This window comes from Copidosoma floridanum, unplaced genomic scaffold, assembly GCF_036245765.1.
Source record: "Copidosoma floridanum isolate Cflo_tuat_1 unplaced genomic scaffold, Cflo_Japanese_pri ptg000020l, whole genome shotgun sequence".
NCBI lineage: Eukaryota > Metazoa > Arthropoda > Insecta > Hymenoptera > Encyrtidae > Copidosoma > Copidosoma floridanum.
In genome coordinates this window covers 4,731,541-4,748,359 of record NW_028321897.1, presented here as the reverse complement: position 1 = coordinate 4,748,359, position 16,819 = coordinate 4,731,541, and the positions used below count along the sequence as shown (strand labels likewise).

Below are 16,819 nucleotides of genomic sequence, written 5' to 3'. Positions count from 1 at the left end.
TACAACTTTCTTTTTTCCATCATACCATTTTACCTCGAAAAATTCACGAATGACTGCAGAACATACTAAAGAAATATTTTGACCTTCACGAAATCTCATTTTTGGTTTTATAATTCCATAAGCCTTATTGGGAATTCCGTCTTTGAATAAAATAATAAACATTTAAAAAAAATTCTGACCATAGATTTTTATCACTCTGAAAATTTAATGCAGATGATTTATTTAGATTTACGTACCTGTTATATGAATGTCATATTTTATATCGTTACATCCATAACTATTGCAAGCCATGCATTTTATTGTTGACGCTGCTTGAGGTCTTAAGATAACCATTGACTTATTTTCAGCACCGTTGCTTTGTTCATCCATTTTCGTATCCTTTAAATACTTTATTTGAATTTAAATTAGAACTCTACAAATCTTACCTTTTAGCAAAAGTAAAACGTTAGGCAAGTTTGACATTTAACGTTCAATTACATGCACTATTAACTTTAATAAGAAGTGGTTAATAACAAGGTTGTTCTGATAACAGAGTTACAAAGAAAAAAAAAAAAAACTGACTAACTAACAAATAACTAGTGTCTTTTAGTTTAATTATGCATTTCTTCTCACATTATTTTTCAAAAGAAATTACAACTATACTCATGTATTAATACATATTATAATACAAAATACATAGTTAGATAAATTGCGAATTGTTTACATATTAAAGACGCAAGCTTTTGCGTAGCCTTTATTAGTAGTCATTATTGAATAACAGGAAACAGATTTATAAGAAACAACTTTTGACTTGCAATAAAGTGAGATTGATTTATTTACTTTGTAGTGCAATTCTACGTACAAAAACTTTTGGAAAAACTATAACTTCTTTAACACGTTGACTATATTGTAATATCGGTAAACTATCGTGAATCCAACTGCTATATTCCTTTTTCAATCGTTTGAGATTTTCCATGCTGATTTAAAAATTATTTAAAGCAGGGAACAACATTCATCCGAAAAGAAGGGAATCATCTGTAAGCTCATTTGTAGCTGCTGTACTAAGACCAAACATGACTCATGAACGTGCACGTTGCTCTATGCTGATAAAAGCTTATAATAGTTTTTTACTTCACAAATGCAGAAAAGACGATTTCCTTCACAAGTTGTGATTGACTAGCACGAATGACTAGAGTTGACGGGAACAAGTTCCAGTTGAACACACGAGTGCGTAGCACGAGTGTAATCGCAAGGCACAAGTTACCGTCACCAGCCGCGAGTGCAAGTCGAATTTCATTCATAAAATAAAGAATTTATAGAGGTTACATTATTGGTAATGTATCTCATGTTGTGTATGTTATGTAAATAGTGACTGACCTATATGCATGTTAAATATGCGAAGTAATGTTTATGTCTCGTACAGTTAACAGACGCATATAAGTAAACTATATTGATGATTTGCAAGAAAGATTGTGCAGGCTCCAGGGGGCTAGCTCGCGGCAAGAGGGTACGGGGCGCGAGGTCCCCCCGACTGTAAAAATACCAAATGATTGTTCTTAAAAAAAAAAATGTGTTTGTATGCCTCAACTGTAAGCGTTAAAATTCGATTTAATTAAAATTTTATTTTTAAAATATTGATTATGCAAAATAAATTTTGAATTACATAAACAAAAACATTTTCTACGAATTTAACACCTAAAATAAATTTTGTTAAATTTTATAGAAGTATAGTTATTAATGATTAAAACATTTTCAATTATCATCTAACATAATTGTTATGCATAAGTGTAATATAATTAAACGAAGCAGAAAAATCATACAATATTTAATAGAATTAAGGAATAAAAAAGTCATTAGAAAGGAGTTTCAGTTGAGAGTTAAAACTTACACTAAGAAGGGTTATGATAGTTTTATATCGACATCCACAGAGTATAATATTAATCATACAAGAGTTTATTTGGTGCTTATTGCGTGCCAGTAATGAAGCTCCCTAGTAAAATGCTTAGAAAGTTATTCAAAACAGCATCAAACTATTTCACACACTTTGCGAAAAACTTTTGCCGCACACTGTGCAGAAATAGTAGTTTTTCTACGAGTTTGAAAAGTCTCTGTTTGCGAACCGAGAGCCGAAGGCGAGGGACGTAACGAGGTTCGTAAAGGAGACTTTTCGAACGATTTCCGGAAAACTGCTTTTTCGCCTGAGGAAGTACCAGCCTCCCAAAACCACCCGAGGGCGGAAAAGTATTTCTCTCGTTTACGAACCTCGTTACGTCCCTCGCCTTCGGCTCGGGCCGCAAACCTCTCGGTTCGCAAACAAAGACTTTTCAAACTCGTAGGAAAACTACTATTTTTTTGTACTGCTGTGATCAAAACGGGTGAATAATGAGAAATTGTATTAATTGTATATTGTATTTTAAGCTCCAAAGAAGACGTTCAAATTTTATGTACATTAAAAAACATTTCCATGATACCGCTTTAGAAACCTACAAATAGCAAAATCCGTGTTTATTGGAATTTCAAGAGTTTTTCACCCAAAATTTATTAACTTAAGAGAAAAATGTGTTAAGAAATTTTTTGTTTGTTTTGGTCACAGCAGTACAAAAAAAATATTGTTCTTACGAACTTATTGATTTTTTTAAATTTGTTAGAAAAAAATTTGTTTAAACAATTTCTGACCACATTTCCGCCTGGCATACTGTACTTCCCCATGCAGTAGCACATTTTTAACAAGATGGTGCAAAAAAATTGCGGGGGAATTAATTTTCCCGGTCGATTGCTGATTTCGCCCCGTCTACATGTGACTCACTGTACTCCGGTAGTATGTAGATACGCATACTACCATAGTATCAGAGCTCTCTCCGAGCAGATTCACGATTTTTTGAGTTACTTCCTTTAATACACTACCAATTTCGTGTCCCGTTCCACGATCTGGAAGCTACCAATACCGTCACGAGTATAGAGGTGATTACTCTGGAGTTTAGGTAGCGCGTGTAAACTATAGTTTTAATCCACAACTGGTCTAGAAGCCACATACAATCACGAGTAAAGGTTATTGCCCTAGATGTTATGAATAACAATCAACTTGTTGTTTATTCCCTTGATCTAGAGGGTACCAATACTGTCACGGGTGATGGTGTGAACTCTAGATATTATGCCCACGTGCTAGCAGAGGCAGACTCTAACCACACAGTCGACCGTTCGAAGGTAAAATTAAAAAATCTACTTTTTCGGAGCCTCTAGGCCTTTTTATAGGGAGTAACGGACCTCAGTCACGCGCTGGTTTTAAATTGACGCAGGACACCTTGCTGGGAGAAAATCTGGAAAAAGTAATAATAGCCAGAAATCCAATTGGCTAGAACTACTCTAGTCTAGCCACTCAGAAATTGGTACTTCCCATATCCAGCTTGCTCTCCTACATGGTGATTCACTTTCTCAAGCCCTTCCTTTCTTCTTTACATCAAAAAGTTACAGAATTTCATTTTAACTTAGTATTAATATTAAGATAGAATAATATTAAACTTTATTAATGCTAAACACTGCGTAAAGAGCGACAAAAAGAGCGTGAAATCGCTTAATATTTCGATTAAATTCTGGGGTTGATAAACGGTCGGTATGTTACGATTTATGAATTTCCCGAGGAATTTCCATTAATACTTGAGTAGTAACGGTAGGCGTTGCTATAGACTCCGTGCACAAAAACCCCAAGCGCCAACTTGTGGCTGGATGGTGAGTCCGCATGGTTACGAGAATACACGGAGAAGCATTGGTTGCCAAAAGTCAATAATTTTTTTATTAATATCAAGATATGTCCTAATAGCCTGATCACCTCAATTAGAATCTGTAACTCCTTAACTTTACGATGATATTTTTCAGCATGAGATTTTTCTTTAATAAGTTGTAAATAAGATATACACGCCTTTATCGATTGTACGTGTGAACTACATTGCATGTGTTTGTACTATTAAGGTACTAAGCGTTCTCTATCTCTCTCACACACTTAACTGGCACATGCAATACAGCTCACATGTACGAGCAACAAAGGAACATATGTCTCTTTTACAACTTATTAAAGCAAAATCTCATGCTGAAAAAAATAAAGAGTTAGGTATTATAATTGAGATGATCGAGCTACTAGAGAGGATCTTGATATGACTGAAAAAAAATTATTGACTTTAGGTAACCATGCTACTTCGTGTATTCTCGTAACCACGCGGACTCACCATCCAGCCACAAGTTAGCGCTGGTGTCTTAGTGCACGAAGCCTATAATAACTTGTAACTATAAAATTAGTAATCATAAAAACAATAATAATAATAACAATAATAATAATAATAGAAATAAGAGTTGTCTTAGCAAAGATATTAATGAAGATAATAGTACTTTGCCTGTCACGAATTAATATAATTTGGTTTACGGGTCGTTTTAACTGATCGTAATATTACAGAAATGCTTCAGAATTTTTGTTAGAATTTTGGTTGACTTATATTTAACTTCTAATCGTTGGAGGGGAAATCAACAAGCTTGCCTCGGAAAATAGTAAATTGCATTACCCGTATTGGAGGAGGTATGCGGACTTTCTCTCGACATATCTGAGGCAAAAAAAAAAGAAAAGGGTCATAACTTTCCTGTTTTCCGTTACATTTAAAAAAGTAATAAGATTTACCAAGTTTACAAATCAGGCTATTGCAGTTGGTTTATAAAATCGTTAATGAAATCAAAAGGGGTTATTACTTCGTAAATGATGCGTCCGCGAAAATAAAAGGTAAAAATCGGATAACTCCTTGATTAATAAAGTTGCTCTGCTAGGTTTACCGTAGGTAACACTTCTGTATGTTATATATGGCTGTAACTTACTACAAGTGTAGCATACATGGGTCGTTTGTGTATCTTAAGAGAGTTGTATCAGTTAAAGATATAACAATCAGGAATTAATGAAAATTTATTTACAAATGTACAAAGGCATGAAAATGGCACAGTCTAAATTGAAATGCACGAGAAATCCTATAGAAGCCAAGTAATTAATATTCATATTAAGCTAATTTTTACATGTAGGCTTATGGGCTGTTGTCTTTGTAGGCACTTCTATTGCATTTACTGCGCTTAACAACCATGATCTTTAAATAAAAATTTTGTGAATGATAAAAAAGTATCTTATGATCGTATTTAATTTTATTGGACATCTCGACGGTACTAGTGAGAGAAGAAATTGTTTGATAAGGGAAGTAAAAACTACAAAAGATCAACCTCACCGTTCACCATGAGGCAAGAATTTTTTTCTCCCTCGAACGGTCGACTAGTTAGTTAGAGTCCGTCTCTGCTATCTCGCGGTCTTCCACGAGTGCATTTTATTCCATATTAACAAAGACGCAGTAAGTATAATTCACTTCCCAAACCTCGTGCTAATTTAGGTTGTGTAATGCCTTAGAGCTCTGAATAAAAGTAAGTTCTTTAAAAAACGTTAACTTTCTAGCTTTCCTCTTTTCCCTATACCATATGCGTGCAAAAACTCGAAAACATAACACCACTACTGAAAATAGTAGTGGTAGCCTCTAGATCGTGCATTAAAATATACCGCATTTTCTACGTTAACGCTAGAGTGTGCACCCCTGCTCTGAATAGCGGTGGTTACATTAGACGTATTGCCGGTGTTTAAATGTAACTTTTGTCTCGACGTAAGATGTTGGAGTATACACTGCGGCTCTAAAAAATCGTAGGAGCACCTTTGCTTCTCCAAACGATTAAAACCCTTGCTTCCTCGCTTCAAAGTGCTCCTTAGCTCCGGTCGACAAGGTCGACAACGGCAAAATCGAAATACGAGAAAAAAATACATTTCCACTAAATCATTATAGTTTTTTTAGCCCCGTGCCTCTCCTATACACCCCGTAAAAATCCCTTTGTGCAGGAGTTTAACTGCATGTGTATGCATTCAATATACGCATAATCTTCTGTGACAATCTTTCATGAGTCCCGTATCGCGAACTTACGGTAGAAGAATCCTTTTTAAAATTAACAATATACGTAATTAATTGTAGCATGTTAAACTTGCCTAACCATTTTTTTTTTAAAGGTAAGTTTTGAGGGGTTATTAACAACATAAACTTTAATACCAACCCAAAATCTTTACGTGTTAATCGCACGAAGTTATGAAATTAGATTTAATGTATTTGAAATACTTTATTTTTATACATATTTAAAATTGCCAATGAGCAGGTATCTACTTAAGCAACGCAGCGTACAGTCTATTGCAAACAGTGTAAAATCATAGAAAATACTTGTAGCTGATATCGCACTGTTGGCAACACTGTTAGATTATAAGAACATGCCTATCCTACAAAATTTTGGGTCGCAGCTTACTTAAAGACGTTCATCACACATAGCGTTTTCTGAACGATCTTCCTGGAATTTTAACAGGATGCTGTCACATGTAATAAATCACATGTAAAATTTAAGACCATTTCACAACACCGTTTTTTAGATTTTCAATGTAAAAAAAACTTCAATTTAATTCTTAACCTCATGGCGAAGTCACATACAAATGAAACTTGTAAGAAAATGGTATGTAAAATTTTTTCAATTATGTTTGCATGATGTGATACCATAATACTCGTATTGTAATCAATTTTCAGACAGATCGACGAATTGTTTTTGCAATTAAATAACAAAAAAGTCTATCTACAAATATACAAGTGCATGCGAAACAGTTGCCGGCGCTGCCACACGCTCGCTTTCCCCTCACTGAACTCTTTACATTTTCCCTCTAACTGTAATGAACGTCATTAACGGTAAGACTATTATTTGTAAAGACTGAGCCTAGTAAAATAATAATTACAGAATTTTGAGATTCACTCGTCTAGTTTTCATTATTTTAATAACTTTTTGGCCTATATTCGTCAAAAAAGCTGTCGTCCCTCTAGTTATTACTTCCAACAAATCATTTAAATTGATTTGTAATTTTAAGACAAACTAACCTGTAGCTTAGATGTCTCATCCACAAATGTAGACTCTGTTGGATGACTGATATAACTCCACGATACATTATATTCCAAGTGACTTTTAACAACGCAAACAAACGTCGCAGTCTCATTGTAGCTGTAGTAATTTTTAAAATAACTTGGATCGAACCTCACGCCTGGCTTATCTAGAAGCAATAACATAGTATAAATATTGTAGTAAAAAAGTGTAAGATTAGCAACAAAATATGTATTCAGATATGACATACTGCTGCGTAATAAAAATAAATTAAAAGTAAGGAAAAACACACAGAGCTCTTATTTTTAAAATCTGGATCAGTTAGTTAGGATCTAAATCTATTATTTTCTCAAATATTACCTAAGAAAAAAAAAATAACATCCAACAAGATAAAGCTAGAAGTATAATACAGCATATTTAAAGTTTAATATAAAATTTACTGTGAATGCAAAGGGCTAATTATACATCATGGCTTTAAAGTAGTTTCGTAGGATCAATGAACATAAACAAGAAAGTATTGTCTAATACTCTTCATATATGATATAAGTAATAATTTTTTGGAATCATGTAAAACCTGGCACATTGTTCTTTTGTAACCAATAAATTCGTGAGTATGCATAATCATTATTATTATTTATAACACATTTTCACTGACTGTGAAATGGAGTTAATTATAAATATGTGGTATAACGCTTTTAGCTTCAAGTTCAAGAAAGCGAGATATTTTAAACTATCGAATTAAAAAAATGTTAAAAGTTGCAATTGTTGTGCAGTTTCAAACGTTAATAAAACTTTTGTATTAAAAATATATGATTTACCAATAACTTCAAGATAAAACGTTATGTTCTTTATTCCCCTAATGCTGTCAGCTATTAGAGTATAAATCCCATCATTGACGATGGAAATATTATCTATGCGTAAGCTACACATTGTTCGGTTAAAAAATGTTGATATTAAGCTTCCAGAATACTCTAAAACATCGGAGATAAGGCGATGATTATATTCCCTAAAAAGCAATGAAGTAAGTCTCGTGTTCATTATTTTATGTGTCTGAAAAAACTGTAAGTGTTACCACTGTAAAAACGGTTGTCGACATGCGGAGACATTAGCCCAGAAAGTTACAGATTCACCACGTAATCTGGATACTTTTCTCTCAACAGATGTCAGACTAATGTAGGGATGATTCGAATCTGTCGAAATAACTTTTTAAGAACCCAGTAATCATTTCAAAGAAGTGAACTAAAAGAAGGGGGCCAAGACCTACCGTATACACATATATGTACTTCAGTATTTCTGATTTTATTAAACGATGATTCTATTTGGCATATGTAATTCCCTGAATCTCCAAATGTAACATTGTCAATAATAAGCTCAGATGTTATTACATCTTCTATGTAGAACTGATTAACATTTTCTCGAATGGTGTTTGAAATTATCCTAGAAGTCTAATAAACGTAAATACTATATTATTTGTAAAATTTATCGGAAATATACCAACACTTGTGCCCTTATTGAAATAATTATAATATTGTACAAGTATTTAATGTTACCGTATTCTGCGGAATTTTCCAAAAAATGTTGTAAGTGGCTTCTCTTCTCACTCTAACTGTACACTTAACACTTAATCTCGAGCCTGTAGCCATGTCTTTTGAACCTTTTATAATTGTTTCCGGCCAACTCATACAATCGTGAAGGGTAAAGCCATCAACTCTAAACATAATTGTGTATGATGAATTTCTCTGCTCTACGGAACAAGTAAATAAATCAGAGTAGGGACGAATTCTATTCTTTATGATGTAACCAATTTTGGGATTAAAAATTATGTTTATGCCGAGTTGAACTACCTATAATAATAAAATTTTTAGTTTTCAATCCTTATTTAATAGATAGATTTCGACAAAGTTTCATTACGTTTCCATTTTTTTTCAAAGTTACTTCAAATTCAGGAGAAGTCGTCTGGCACGAAATAATGACATGTTCATCACATCCAGAAGCTAATAAAAAACGCCCTTTTACATTTTCATGCACAAATGGGTTTCTATTGGCTGCATAACAAAAGTAAAACTTTTAGAAATATTTTTTGTCCAGTAATACGGAAATATTTAATATTTTTAAATAAAAGTTAAAAAGCCTAAGTCTTTTATTAACTTACATTTAACATAAACGTACATCCAAACAATTTTTGTATCATTGTGATTTTTTAACGTCAAGTCTGTTACTTGTTTGCTTTCATCAGCACAACAATACCATCCAGTGTCGCCAAAAATAGCTGATGATCTTATAAATGTCTTATTGGTGCTCCTGCCTTCTGGTATAACATCTGGTCGAGAAGTCGTCTTTTTTTAAAGTAAAAGTCAGTGGTTATCGTCTTAGTCAAAAGCCTGCTTATACAACCTTTGTGTACATAAAATATTCAAGTCATTTAACTTACTCTACCCCATGTATTGCTGGTGGGAAAATAAAAATTGACATAGCCAGTGCTTATGCATGTAATGTTGAGGGTTTCTCCTTCGTTTATCTGCAACTCGGTCACATTTGGATAAAGCTGAATCTTATATCCTTGGCAACCTACAAAATTAAAAATGAATCTTAGGATTTTTATCTTCTTCGTCTACACTGTTCCTTACAGGTTAACTATGCTTGAGCTGTCACACTCGCTCTTTACAAATTTTTAAATTAAATTTTTGGTTTTTTATTAGTCATTAATTATTTAATCATACATTAAAGGCCAGAAAATGGTAATTATTTAATTTTCCCAGCACAACAACACACATCACAGTAAAAACTTCATTTAACGGAAATTTGGAAAAAATATAACATAATTGTGTTTACGGAAACAAAAAAGTTCCGAAAATAGGGGTCCTGTAACTTTGTTTTCTTTAAAATTCAATAAGTGTTTATATTATTAGTTAATAGTAGAGCTATTTCTTTGATTTTTTAGCTATCTAGAAAGTTAGAAAAAATATGATTTGGACTTGTACATTAATTTCAAGTTTTAGCACTTTATTCTTCACATCGACGCTAGAAGCAAATATTCCGAAAAATAATGCAAAACTAATAAATTATCAACTGCATGCCCGTCGAATTCTGCATAGCCCTCAGTCGTAAGGGTCCTAGCGCATCGGATTATGAGTACATATTAACAAAAAGTATAAAAATTATTAGCTAAAATCCTTGCGACGGTTCAAGATGATATGGTGCGGAAAAGAATACTTGAGCATTACAAACAAAACTATCAGAGACTACATGACATAAAAAGTATTAAGTTATTTTTAATTGAATTCACTAATTATCATGCAATTACTAGTCAATTAAATGTCGACGTTATTTGCCCTGCGTTACGTTATAGTACGTGTTGCAACCACCTTAGTTATATATTAGTTCTTTTTTTTTTACTATCGTAACTCAGCCTTGTTAATTTTAGTTATCATTTCCATCATTAATTTGGGAAGAATACTAATAATGATTTTTGACTATTTCACATTCAAAAATAACAAAAAATGAATACACAACATAGTTTACCGATAGTTGAGGGGCTTCAACGCGGCAAAAATAGGTGTTTTTTTAAGGTTTAATATTTTTACTAAACTTATTAAAACGATTAATTAATCAGTTTAAATATAGATCTGTAATATTTATGACATTTATGAAGAAGTGTTTTTGATACTGGTGTTACACATATCCATTGCATGCATCTATAGAACGACAATGCGAAAAGAAATACTCAAAGATTGTAACTAAACATAATAAGTTAAAGTTAAAGTTAAAGTTAATAGGCTTGTGCACTGTAAGAATCAGTTGCAATTCAAGCAATAGTTATAAGATAAATATAACTGTACTTTTAAGGAAAATAAAGTAATAGTTGTATAGTAAGGACAGTTGTGGATTAAGAAGCGTAAAATATAATCTTATACATACCTGTTAGTATAATAAGAAAAATGAGTAGTTTTTCCCGCCGTAGGAGAGTCAGTGGGTCCTTCCATCTTTGAAAGTTCGTCATTGCTGGCTGTAGGGTGTGTCTCACTTGAAGGTCAAATGGTTGAGAACTGAAAATTTGCAGCCTCACTTTTTTGTAATTTGTAAAAGTATCGCTTATTTAAAGAGTTTTTGTATGTACCCCGTTGCAGTGATCAAACCTATAATCGAAGAACTGCACAGGTAGCATGTAACAATACTATAAAGTGACTTTGCCTCTTACAACCCATTGTACACAAGTGAGGGTCTCTGATTCGCTAAGCGGCAATTAAGTTAGCTTACGCTTAAATGTAGAAATAGAACTTACCATCCGCTGTAAGCCACATATCCTCATTATGCCTCCATTTTAGTTTTTTAAAGCTGTCCGCACTGCCTTATTTATTGGTGAGACACATATTTTGGTAACTTAGTGCCTGAGTCGTTGTGTATATAATAACATTGATAATAATTTTCAAGTGATTCATTCGGATCTTCATTCAATTGACCAAATAAATCTAAAAAAATTCACTTTAAATATCCCGTTTTTCTCTCAGATTTTTAACCAAAATAAATTTTTAGGTACTTCCTTGTAATAAGACGTATTTCACTTACAATGTCATTTACTGTAAGAAAAAAATTGCGTACACGATTTTCAGGAGATGTGACTCTCATTTTCTATGATTTAAATGATAAAATTATTTCTATGTAGGTCATATGTACGGATATAATTTTTGTCTGTATATCGAAAAAAAGTGTATCACCACCACTGGAACCCGTGTTCACGATTTTTTCTCCTATAGTACCTGTAATTGCGAGCAATATAAGTCTTATTTCGGCAGTATACTGCAATAGTTGTTTACGTAAGAAGTGCGAAAAAGACGATTTCCCGCACGAAACGTGATTGCGAGTCTATCACATGAGTGCGGGAAATCGTCCTGCACGAGCAGCGTACAAATTTTTTCGCAATAAGTAGTCGGTAAATCAGTGGTTTTCACACTTATATTAGTAGGGAAAATCGATTTTCCACACTTATATCAGTGCGGAAAACACATATATTCAGCACACTATTGCGAAAAAAATTTTATTTTAAAATGGGGAGCAAAAATAAGGTATTTCAGTAGATTAATAGAAGCATAAATTTTCTTTTGACATTTTTTACTTTTCTGATACTTAAAACTTATTTTATAATAATTGAGAAATTTTACACTAAACTTAAATATAGCAAATAATTGGCTAAATTTTTGCAAAACGTCAAGTCCTAGATATAATGCATGACTAATCAATAGTTTCAAAGAGTAGAGAGTATAATTTTTATTATAGGATTTTACATTAAGATCATCTTAATTACTAACATAAGCTCCTCTGAAATAGCATTAGACAATAAGTAACTTATGCATCTCCTAAAGAAAATTGAAATATCTAAGCTATGTTGAGGTCCTTATAGAAAAATTAATTTTCTTTCAAATGCCTCATTGCAAAGTGCTGGTAGTAAAACATTTTTTCGTAATATTTTCTGAAAAAGAAAGTAAAAACTTGTTTCAGACAAATACGAGAATATAATCCGCACCTGCAGTGCAGACACCATTTTATTGTCACTGATACGCGCGAATCTTCGAAAACAAACATCACTATTTAATAGACCAATTAGCCTTTTCTTCTACCTCTAGCGACTCTTATTAAAGGCAGAAAGATAATTTTTTCCCACAATATAACAAATACACAGTGCATGAACCAAACGTAATGATGCTTTTTTGCTAGGAGTACATGCAAATCTATATAGGTATGTGTGCTTGACTGCAGCAGGGCTTGGGCCACTTTGGTTACTCTCAGCTGTACTCGAGCTTAGGTAATATTACTGTGAAACTTTTTATATCGATATGTATATAAGGGAGCTACTTCATCAAACGCTCTACAAGTAACGGGCTGATAGGAACTCACTTTGTTAATTCGCCAATAGCGTTCAATATTTCATTTTTAAACTAAAATTAATTTTGGCCAATTAAATGACCCATGGCACAAATATTTCAGTAAGCAATACAAGCAGTGGAATGGTTATGTCCTTCAATTTTTTCCTGTAGAAGTGTTGTTTTAACCTGTATTTGGTTCAACTTGATTAATAAAATTGTTTCGATGATGCAAGAGATAGTTTTAAAGATTTTTTTTTTTCAAATAATTAATTCAGGACAATACTTTCATGATTAGGAAAATCAACTGTAGCAACTTGTTATCTAAATATGGTAATAATAAAACTCTTAACTTAAAAAACACTATTTCAATGGGGTGTCATTGCATAAACTTGCCCATTCGTTGTCGTAAAAACTCGATTTACCAGCTGAATGGATAAACGACTTTATTAAAAACTTGGTAATATCATTAAATGTATTTTAAATTTTCATTTTCATTACAAAATTTTTCATAAAAAAATGACGTATAAGAATACTTCCTACACCAATAATGTAATAAACCCATTTTGTTGAAAATGTCACTTAATAAGTTTTTTTAAGGAAAGCAGTACTTTTAATAAAAGTAAGGAATTAGTCGTTAGTTTTCTTGAATAATAAAGTATGATTATGTACTTGTAGATCTAACCTGGCAAGGCAACACCTGTGTGCGAGACGGGGCATACGCTTCGTATACGGCTTAACCTAAAAATTTCATGCCGACTCTCGACTCAAGAGGTCTAACCTCAATATGCTTATCTTTGTGTGACCGATAGCGGGTTTTAAGTAGGAGGTCTAACCTCAAACAGCTTCCAAGCCTTATCGTCTCTTCAATACTTACATTGCAGACTCATCTCCCAGAAGAAGCCCGAGTCCAAAAGATGGCAACACCCCACCTAATAAAGGCAATGAGACAGAGAAGGATGCATCTGCAACTGAAAAGGACCTGAGCGGTGATATCTTACGAGTAATAGGGCAGCGCATAACGGAAGAGCGAGCTCTAGCTCCAGCGATTCACTCCACGTTTGCCGTACGCTGGGAAGAAATATGCAAACTGGGCCTGCCAAAAGAAGAGAGAGTGGAGCTCCTTAAAAAGCACCCGATACCGGGGAATTGCTTATTTTTAGACCCACCGAAATTGAATAAAGAGATGAAGCCCTCAATAAATGAGTCATCTCGCACAAGAGACGATCGAATCGTTAGCAAACAGGAGAAGCTCCGAGCTTGTATGGGAGGCATCGCCAAAGTTCTCGTATCGCTGCTGGAACATGGAAAAGAAGCTGATGTTAAAAACATCGAGGCCTTGAGCGACGTTTCTCGGATGATCTCCGACACAATACATGACGAGAACGTAATACGGAGAAGCCTCATTTTGGCCAACGTAAACACGTCTCGAAAAGACACACTGAGCACCACTGAAGTGGATGAATTTTTATTCGGTAAAAACTTGTCCGAAAACTTAAAAATAGCCAAGCTAACAGATCAGGATGTAAAGAGTTTGGCAAAGAAGGCCGCTACGCCTCAAAATGCAAAAAACGTCAAGGGCCCGACTCGACAATTCAGCAATTCACACTCGTCGGGGACGAGCGGGCACAAACAGACGACACCGAACACGGGAAAGAATTATCGCTCTCGCCAGTACGGATCGAGACCGTCAACGTCCTCGACGCACAGGAGCTCCAGCAAGAAACCATATACGAGGAAGGTCTAGACACAAACGTAAGTCGCACAGCCGGTAGGCTCCCATTTTTTCTGAAAAGATGGGAAATGATAACCTCTGACCCAATGGTCCTCTCCTGGGTTAAAGGATTAAAAATTCCCTTTACCTCACGACCACATCAGTCAATTACAGCTAAAGAGCAAACATTCTCTCATAAAGAAACAAAAATAATTTCGAATATTTTAGAAAAATTAACTGGAAAAGGCGTCGTACAGGAGTGCTCTCCATGTCGAGATCAATTTATTTCAAAAATCTTCGTTAGACCAAAAGCAGACAAGTCTTTTAGACTCATATTAAATCTCGTTAGTCTGAATAAATTTATAAACACCCATCATTTTAAACTAGAAAACTATAGTACGGCAATTAAACTCCTCCGACGGAATGATTTCATGTCCACCATCGACTTAAAAGATGCGTACTACGCTGTGTCGATAAACGAATCTCACAGGAAATATTTGAGATTTTTGTTTAGAGGAAAACTATACGAGTTCACATGTCTGCCGTTCGGTCTAAATATTGCCCCTTGCGTATTTACCAAACTCCTTAAACCGATATTTTATTTATTGAGAACACAGGGTCTCTTCTCAGTAGTCTACTTAGACGATGTTCTTATACTGGGAGGCTCACACACAATTTGTACCGAAAACTTCACAAAGACTCGCAATATACTCGTAAATTTAGGCTTTCTCGTAAATGAACCAAAAAGTTGCCCTATCCCGAGCCAAAAACGCAAGTTCCTGGGCTTTATTTTCGACTCAAAATCTATGACACTCAATCTACCGGAAAAAAAGAGAGCACACGTTAGCAAGCTGATAAGGAAATTCATCAAACCAACGCTCATTTCGATTCGCGATCTGTCTAGATTTATTGGTTCTCTCATAGCTTGTTGCCCAGCGATAGAATATAGCTGGATGTACACTAAAAATTTCGAGAGGGAGAAAATAATTGCGCTGGAAAAAAGCTCATCCGACTACGATACTCTCATTCACGTGAACTTAAATAAAACAGACCTTAATTGGTGGAGCAATAATATCTACTCGGGAAATAAAGATATTTCTTATCCAGAATATACCGCAGAATTTTTTTCAGATGCGTCCCTCTCGGGCTGGGGAGCCGTATATAAAAATAAAAAAGCGAACGGGTTTTGGAACGAAGAGGAAAGGAAAAATAACATCGATTACCTAGAACTAAACGCTGCATGGTTCGGACTTAAATGCTTCGCCGCGAACAAAAGAAACTGTAGAATTCTTTTACGCATCGACAACACTACAGCCATAGCGTATATAAACCGTATGGGTGGCACTAAAATTGACAAATTGAATTTAATTACAAGAGATATTTGGCAATGGTGTGAAGCCAGAAACATTCTCATTTTTGCGTCTTATATAAAGTCAAAAGAAAATGTTGAGGCAGACGCGGAGTCACGGAAATTAGAGCCCGAGACTGAGTTCGCGTTATCAAAAACTGCTTTTGACGAAGTTGTAAACAAATTCGGAAACCCCAGTATAGACTTATTCGCAAGTAGAGCGAACCACAAATGTAGCCGATACGTTTCATGGAAGAGAGACCCAGGGTCAGAGGTAGTAGACGCTTTCACCATCCCATGGAAAGGCGAATATTTCTACGCATTCCCTCCATTCAGCATTATATTAAAGGTCCTTCAAAAAATCCAAGAAGAAAAAGCCGAAGGCATCATAGTCGTACCTTACTGGCCTGGCCAAGCATGGTTCCCTTTGTTTTTAAGACTTGCAGAAACAAAGATCGAGTTCCAACCTAACAAAAACCTGTTAAATTTTTCTAGCGGACAGCCCCATCCACTGTGGAAGTCGCTTACCCTGGTGGCCGGGAAATTATCCGGAAGGCACTCACAAATCAAGGGGTTCCACAACAGTCCATCGAGATAAGTCTAGCATCAATCAGCACTTCAACAGTAAAAAATTATAGCATCACTTTTAAAAAGTGGTGGAGTTTCTGCAAAGGAGTAGAAAACGATGTTTTTGACCCGAAGATCTCTAAAGTTTTATGCTTTCTTACAGAAGAATACGAAACAGGACTGTCCTTAAGTTCCATAAATTGCTCGAGGTCGGCCATAGCGTTAATAGTAAAAGACAACATTGGAGAAGATCCTCTCATTAAACGATTTTTCAAAGGGATCTCAAAGTTGAGACCCTCCAGGCCAAAGTACGACTTTACGTGGGATCCAAAAATTGTGTTAGATTTTTTTTCAGCACAACCATGTAACAAGAAACTAACTTTC

The 16,819-nt window shown here is 34.5% G+C and overlaps 1 protein-coding gene across 1 annotated transcript; it reads left to right on the top strand.

Moving 5' to 3' along the window:
• The first annotated feature begins 13,558 nt into the window (after positions 1 to 13,558).
• Positions 13,559 to 16,466, top strand: LOC149374335 (uncharacterized). The gene is made up of 4 exons (XM_089594028.1): positions 13,559 to 13,580; positions 13,691 to 14,281; positions 14,329 to 14,577; positions 14,749 to 16,466. The coding sequence occupies exons 1-4, from the start codon at positions 13,559 to 13,561 to the stop codon at positions 16,464 to 16,466; spliced, it is 2,580 nt and encodes an 859-aa protein (XP_089450154.1).
• Positions 16,467 to 16,819: the final 353 nt, after the last annotated feature.